The sequence below is a fragment of the Malus domestica genome, chromosome 07 (assembly GCF_042453785.1).
Source record: "Malus domestica chromosome 07, GDT2T_hap1".
Lineage (NCBI taxonomy): Eukaryota > Viridiplantae > Streptophyta > Magnoliopsida > Rosales > Rosaceae > Malus > Malus domestica.
Genome location: NC_091667.1, coordinates 10,324,030 through 10,332,334, shown reverse-complemented (window position 1 = coordinate 10,332,334; position 8,305 = coordinate 10,324,030). Strand labels below are relative to the sequence as shown.

At 39.7% G+C, this 8,305-nt stretch overlaps 1 protein-coding gene across 1 annotated transcript; it reads left to right on the top strand.

Annotated features, from left to right (window-relative positions):
* The first annotated feature begins 1,042 nt into the window (after positions 1–1,042).
* LOC103406429 (pentatricopeptide repeat-containing protein At1g02150) lies at positions 1,043–4,051 on the top strand. Its single transcript, XM_008345416.4, has 2 exons — positions 1,043–1,542; positions 2,425–4,051. The coding sequence occupies exons 1-2, from the start codon at positions 1,174–1,176 to the stop codon at positions 3,661–3,663; spliced, it is 1,608 nt and encodes a 535-aa protein (XP_008343638.1). The 5' UTR covers positions 1,043–1,173; the 3' UTR covers positions 3,664–4,051.
* The last annotated feature ends 4,254 nt before the right edge of the window (positions 4,052–8,305 follow it).

Below are 8,305 nucleotides of genomic sequence, written 5' to 3'. Positions count from 1 at the left end.
TAGGGCCTCCATATTTAGACCTCGTATAAATACTCGGGGGACTCAAATGTAATTATGTAATAAAGGAAGGAGCAAATATGTAATAAGTGAGGAGCCCTTATTCTATAAAAGGGACTCCTTACCCTCACAATTGGGGGAGCCTCCTCACCCCCAGAGGCCTGACTCTCACCTCACAAACTCTCTCTCCCTCACCATCCTCTTCAACATCTCAGAGAAATACAATATCAGTGTGGACGTAGCCCAAACATTGGGATGAACCACGATACATCTTGCGTTATTTATTTTCTTGCAGATTCACGGTCGGATTTACGTTGTCCCAAGACCCCTCCGGTTTTGTGCATCAAAAAATTTCATGGATGGTGAGTTTATTCCTCCACTGTTTAGTGCAAATGTTCTTTGTATGAAAAAAATAAAACAAAACATTACTTAGAGTTTAGACTTCCACTATAAATAAGTAAAAAATAATTACATTAGGACACTAATTATTTGTGCGTTTTACATGATGATATATTTACATTAGGAGATCATAAATTAAGCCTAAGCTAGGGAATATGCCAAATATAATAATTTGTCATCTACCAGAGTTGAATTTTTTTTTTTTTTTTGGAATCTAGTGTCTCCGGGTCTTTGACCCGACTACTCACTAGGGCACCCGCCTGACCCCACAACATTTGGTAGGCAAGAAACGCTAGCAATTGCTAGGTGGGTACCTTGAGAGGTGTCGAACCCCAGACCTCTTGGTAACAAACCAAGGGTGTGACCATTAGACTAAACACTCTTAGGTTACCAGCGTTGAATTTGACTATTTGTTATTTAGTAATACTTTTCTTCTCAATATTGAAAAATGTTCAAAATTTGAATCTCTCTCCCATTTGTATTTAAACAAATTTTGTGCTTAGTAATTGGTGTGAATCTAACTTTATTGTTTGCACTAAATTTATCAAACCAATCATGAATTGAAACAAAATAAATAAATAAATAAATTATTTTTAGGAAAAGAAGAAAAACAAAAGAAGAGAGAGGAAATGAAAATAATAGGGCCATGAAGTATTTTCACAAACTTTATCTTCCAAACCAACAGTCTCCCACTCTCTCTCTCCCCTCCTCCACCCCCGCTTCCAATCCCCCATTTCCATTAACCCTTCAATAAACCCTCCTCCTCCACCAAACAAAATGCTTCCCCACACTTCCGTCCACCACCACCACAACGCCACCCTCTCCTCCTCCCTCTTCTACACCCGCCCCCTCCTATGCAAAATCCCAACTGGGACCCTGCCCGGTTCCATAAATTTTCTAAAACTCCCCACCATCTCCTGCTCCATATCCCAAGTCCACAACTATGGCACCGTGGACTACGAGCGGAGGCCCATGGTCAAATGGAACGCCATTTACCGGAAAATATCGCTCACGGAGGACCCTGAAGTGCGGTCTGCTGACATGTTGAACCAGTGGGAGAAGGAGGGCAGGAAGCTCACCAAGTGGGAGCTTTGTAGAGTGGTCAAGGAATTGCGGAAGTACAAGCGCTATGACAGAGCTCTTGAGGTAAAAGAAGTAAAATTTATACTGAAAAATTGTATTTTGTGCGCTTTTTTTGTGGGTTTAGGGTTTTGATTAGTGGGTAATTCATAGTTTTACTGGGAAATGCTTCAGTTGAATCTTATGTTTTTATGCTCCTTGGTAAATTCTACATTGGGTTTTTGTTAATTTGGTGTTTGTGAGTGTACTTTTATTGATAGGTAAGTGAAAAATCAAATTTAATGCTTAAATTGATTGGTCTGAAAGTTTTGTTTCTCTTGTTTTGGTACAATCATGCATTGATTTAGGTAATGCAGTTCATATGTTTCTCGAGGTTATAATTTCAGTATTTGGATACTCTTGGCCTAAAGTGATAAGCAACCACTTATCAGTTTAAAGGCCTATTTTGAGTCTGTTTGCTGAAAAAACAATGAGATTTTTAGATGTAACAACTGCTGATTCTCTCAAGATGTCTTGAGATTGCTTATATTAGAATGCATTATGCATGTTCGTATAAAATGACAAATCGTCAAGTATACTGTGATTGAGAGAAATGGAATAATATATGAAAAGATGTTTTCATTACAGGCCAACTCACATAATGTCCTGAAACTTTTAGCAATTTTTGTTTGTCACCTTATAGTAAGCCAATAGATACAAATGAAAACGTAACGTGCACGCTAAATTGATTTATATCATAAGGGCTCTATGACCATATGGAAGGTTTTGACTCATATGAACCAAAGCGAGAGGGATTAAAATTTTATTACTGAATGACATGGAGTGGAGAAGTCTGAGGATAGAAATGGTAAAATAGTAAATTTCACCTGATTTGCTGTATTTTTTGAATTGGAGAGACAAGATGGCATGTCTTATTATTGGTTCTGAATTTTTCATGCACCCTGTCAGGTGTATGATTGGATGAGCAACAGAGGAGAGAGGTTTAGAATATCCACTAGCGATGCTGCAATTCAACTAGATTTATTTGCTAAAGTTCGGGGAGTTGCTAGCGCTGAAAATTACTTCCTGAGCCTGCCAGATACATTAAAGGACAGGAGAATATATGGGGCTCTACTCAATGCCTATGTTCGGGCTAGAATGAAACAGAAGGCAGAAGCATTACTGGAAAAAATGAGAACGAAAGGTCATGCATTGCAATCTCTTCCATTTAATGTGATGATGACACTCTATATGAATCTCAGAGACTATGATAAAGTTGATTCGATTATTTCTGAAATGATAGAGAAAAACATCCAGCTAGATATATACTCCTACAATATCTGGTTATCGTCTCGTGGATCCCAAGGATCTGCAGAACGGATGGAAGAGGTTTTCGAAAAGATGAAAGTGGACAGAACCATTAATCCCAACTGGACCACATTCAGCACAATGGCTACAATGTACATCAAGATGGGGCAGCTTGACAAGGCCGAAGCTTGCCTGAGGAAGGTTGAGAGTAGAATCACAAGTCGGGATTGGATACCTTATCATTATCTTTTAAGTCTTTATGGCAGTGTTGGCAAGAAAGAGGAGGCTTATCGGGTGTGGAATGTATACAAAGCAAGTTTTCCCACTATTCCGAATCTGGGTTACCATGCTATAATATCTTCTCTACTCAGATTAGGTGATGTTGAAGGGTCTGAGAAGCTTTATGAGGAATGGCTGACAGTTAAGTCAACATACGACCCTAGAATTGCAAATCTTTTCATAACGTTTTATATTAAAGAAGGGGATTTTGATTCTGCCCAAAGTTTCTATAACCACATGGTTGATGTAGGAGGAAAACCCAACTCAAGTACGTGGGAGTCCCTCACTGAAGGGCACATGGAAGAGAGGAGAATTTCTGAGGCATTATCCTGCTGGAAAGAAGCTTTTTCTGCTGAGGGATCAAAGAGTTGGAGGCCAAAGCCCGTAAATGTTTCTGCCTTCCTTGAACTTTGTGAGCAAGAAGCTGATTCGGTAAGCAAAGAGGTTTTCATGGGACTTTTGAGCCAGTCAGGACAGCTTAAAAATAAGTTGTATGCATCATTACTTGGCTTAACTGATGATGTTAATGATAAAACTAATGTTAATGGGGATGATGACGATGAGAAAGCGGATGATGGGTCAGAATTTCTTTTGAACCAATTGCAGGACACTACCCCGTGATACTTCTTGAATGTTTGGGAAAATCTGCTCAAACTTATCGGGTGCAGCGAAAGTTTTTCACTGAGATAGGATCCATTCACGGTTCAGTGTGATCCTTCCTTTCCATGGTTACATTCTATTTGTAGTAGCTGGGTATGTGCGAGTTACCAAGTTGACAGGGCCTTCATATCAGAGTGAGTTTGGAACGGAAGATTCTGCTCTGCAGAAGAATATGTTGGTAATTTGTGTGACTGGTAACCCCATCTCCGCTCATCGTCTGTGGTGAGAGTTGATATGAACTTGTTGATGTAATTTTGTGTAGTTAAAGAGCAAGACGCTATGCAGTCGATTACATATGTATAACTATAAATTCCTAAATGATATGTTAATATATACAATTTTTGCTGTCTCTCCCTCCCTCTCTGCTTCAACATTAAAGTTGTTGAAGGGTTAAAACAACTAAGGGCGACAGCAGCGTACGGTGAACCCCTTGATCTAATTAAGGGTTAAAACAACGCTGGTATTCAATACGAATTCCATAGTTATTATAGACCATCTGCATCACAAGAGAGATCATCGAATTTCTAATGTGAGACTAAAAGTTACTTCCGCCCTCAAAGATTTGGCCAAATTGCCAATGTTCTGGTGCAACGTTATCAAACTCTGAGTGTTCTCCCGTCGCTAATGGTAACCTGGAATGACAAGCTTTGCCCTGCCATGTTGATTCGGTCTGCCACATTTGGCAACAATTTCTTGACATCTGAAGCCAACCGGTGTTACAGCCTCTGATTCTGACACTCATCCAAGTCAAAGTGTTTTTGTGGTGGATTGCACCAATGGTCAGGAGTTGGGTCCCAGTTTGGTGGACAAAAGTTGTTTGCTGTAAGTTTGATAGTCCTAACATTAGCACCACAGAGGAGCCCGTCGTTGAATAGTACTGTACAGCCGTTGTCTCCGAGCCATAGCCTTCTTGGAAGAGATCACCGTATATCCATATGCGCCTTCTGTTTAAAGTACAAGAAATAGATCAAGTTAAAACTATCAATGTATCGGAAACAAAAATTTTGTATGTGCCGGTTATATATACACATTCTTCTCATATTACGTACGGCACTAAGTGGGTTCAGTACTACCGTGAGAGAGAGTTGTTATATGAAACCAGTGAATAAAATAAAAAATTCTTCACTTACTCATGGTTCCTGATCCACCCATGTCACCATAAAGCATTGGGTGTGCGTCGTCCCAATCATTGCTCATGGCTTTCTCGGCCAATGGCAGTTTTGTTGCCCATGGCTGGAACCAAAAGAGCCATTGACACTGTCCATGGAAACAAGTTCTGAAACTTAGCCATGACTGTATATGATTGTGTGAGAAAACCGGAATGCTATTGCAATTTTACACACAGATAAACACACACATATTGTGGTCTTTGCATACCCATTTTCCATGTGTAATGAAGTTAGTGTGGCGGTTGGTAAATCCAAACATGCAAGCAAGGAGCCTGCAGCCATGTTCACATTATGGCAGTTGCTTATTAGATACATAATTAAGGTTAAACTTGGCTGGTAATGTCTACTAAGTATAACTCGTGATATGTTTTCTTTCTAGTTTTGTTTAAGGTGATAAAGTCTTTTCTTAAACAAACGAGATATCGGAGTGGAGCAATCAAACTCGGGACTTAAGACACAAGAGTTAACAATACTTTTGATTCACCGAGCTACAAGCCTCTTGCTATGCAGAATAAGTTCTTAATTTCCTACAACACTAAATTTTATTTATTTGTACAAAGAATAGTAGGAGGACAGAACGATCACATAACCTTTGTATAAGAAAAACAGATAGAAGAAAGGATCAATTTTTTTTACTAGAAGGTAAATAATAATTCTAAAGGATCATGATCACATTCTGACACACCCCAACCCGGAATGTCCACTTGGACTCCGAATCGAGTTGTGATGGCCGATAATTGGAAGGTAACGAAGCCATAAAGTGCAATGATGTGGAAAATGTGAATAAATTTAAACCTAAAAGTGCCTAAATATAAGAGTGCGCTGTGAGCGGGAATGAACTCATTTCATACGTGATGACATAGCATAAGTAAAGTACAGTAGAGTGGATTGAGAATCATACCATCGAAGGTAATCTCCAATACCAAGATTGCCATGAATCCTTGTTGATAAGAAAGCTTAGCTATTAAAACTTGGAGGGGTGAAAAATAAGGGTGAGTGGGCCTAAAAATAAAGTTGTATAAAAACCTTTCTGAAAACATTGTAACCCCTCGCCGTAAAACAAGCAAAGTTTCCAAAATATACTTACTACGTATAGTATAAAAATACTTACCGTAGCCTGCAAAATCTCAAGAATTCATTACGGCACAATATCTTGTAACTAAAGGCAGGACATCCAAAATCACAAAATTTGAACAGTAATATAAGTAAAATTAGGTGCTCATCAATCTATGCTAGCACACAAGTTGAAGTCGCCTAATGCGACCTGTACGACTGAACTGATGCTCATCAATCTATGCTAGCACATGAGTTGGAGTAGCCTAATGCAACCTGTACGACAAGACTTGGTGTAATCATAATATACGTTCTAGTGCTACAATCACGTGAAGATTGACGTTATTCGCGATCACCTACGAGTCGGAGTTGCCTAATGCAACCTGTACGACAGGACTGGCACTTACTTGGATCCAAGGTGAGCGTGCGGTGTGAAGGTGAACATACACGTGAAAGACTGGCCCTAGCCCTGGGCGAGCACTAACGTTGGGGTGCATCAATGATGAGCAGACTACATAAATATAAGCATGCCACAATGATTTGATAGTTCTAATCAATATACTAACATTCATAGTTGTAGATATAATTATGGCATCAAAGATTATAAGCATACCTGTGCATCATGTAGGATGTAGCATATTTCATATATTCCGTCATTTCGCTAATTCTTATAAACTTTAGTCTAATCCAGGTGTACGTAAGAAATTATATTTCAAATGCATAAATGAAAATTGTCAATTGTATATATATAAATACTATAAAAAGGAAAAGACCCACTCACCTGAAGTCCGCGCTACAACTCCATAGCACGAAATCGAGGCATCACGAATGATCGTCGCCTAGAACAAATATCAAATCACGTCTCAGAATTCTTATCGATAGAACATGTAACTTACATAAAATACATCCTTAAGGATGTTCTAGAATCATTTGAAACCCATTGACCAAAAGTTAACCGTCGGTCGAAGGTTGACGGTAGGGTCCACAACCCTACGTAACTCGATCCGGAAGCTCCGCACCTTGGATTTCCAATCCTTAACTTCCAAAGATTCACATTATGCTTCTAAAACAACATACTAAAATCTTACCATAATTCGACGGTTGGATCTCTGCCAATCACAATTTAAGTGTCGGTCAACGTTTTATTCTACGAACTTACAAATCCAATTCGGGAAGATCCGTAGGTTGGATTCCCAATCCGTAAGTTCCTAATGTCCTCAAATATTACTACTATAACGCATTAAAGTTTGGTGACGATCCAATGGTCGGATCGTCGAATCATATAATAACCAAGTGGTGGCCCTTAACGGAAATATAACCAAATAATGGAATTTCTTCAATCGAATGTCTATTATGGAATCAGGGCATCCAAATTAGCCTAGGATGGGCAGGTCGGGTCTCAGCCCACTCACTGTTGCACGCGGAGGCTTCCCTCCCAGACTCGTCGGAAAAATCAACTAATTTAAAAAATTCTTAAATTTGACAGGAATGAAGGTCTCAATGAGTAGAGAAAGTTTTATACCTATGGCCAAGTCCAATTTGGTCGGGAAAAGCTTTAAATCTCTACGAACCCGCCGGAACCCTAGAATGGGTGATTCTTGATTCGTCCTCAAATCAACTCCGACGCTTCAACCAATGATTGGGCATTGATCATGAGCTCAAGGGAAGTTGTTTGATGGTGGAGATCGACTGGAAGGGTTGCAGAAAACGACAAATTGCCATCGGGTGTCCTCGAAGCCAACGGCTTCGGTTCTTCCAAATCCAAGCCCAAAGAACCCCATTTTTGAATGGGAAAGGAAGGTGGAACAATGGTGAGATGTTTCCAGGTGATAGCTCGGCTTAATTTTCCAGAATTTCATCAGAGAACGCTGCCCAGAAATCAGGCTGTTGCGCGGGTCCAAGGACCACCCGGGGTTTGGATCCCTTCTCTCTCTCTCCTTTCCCACCTTTCACTTTCTCCCATTGACCTTCTCCTCTTCTCTCCTTCCTGATTTGTTCCTCACCTCCTTCTCTCCTCTTCATTGGCCGCCCATATCCCCTCATGATTGGGCAAACCTTCCACCCCCAACTCTGTTTTTCCTTTCTCATATGTCCCTTTCCCAACTAATATTAAAGGGTAAATCTCAGTTTATTACCCTCAAGTTTCGTGGTTTTCAATATTTGGTACATGAAGTTTTTTTTTCATCCTAGAGTCATACCTAAAGTGTTAATTTTAGGACAATCTTATACATCCGTTAGTCTAATTGTTAAGTCTCCTGTTAACTGATGATGTGGCACCTATGTGGACGATGACTAGGCGCCATGTGTCATTAAAACAATTTAATTAAAAAAAAAAAAAGAAACAGAACCCAGAACACCCAAAAGTCAGAACACTCCATCCC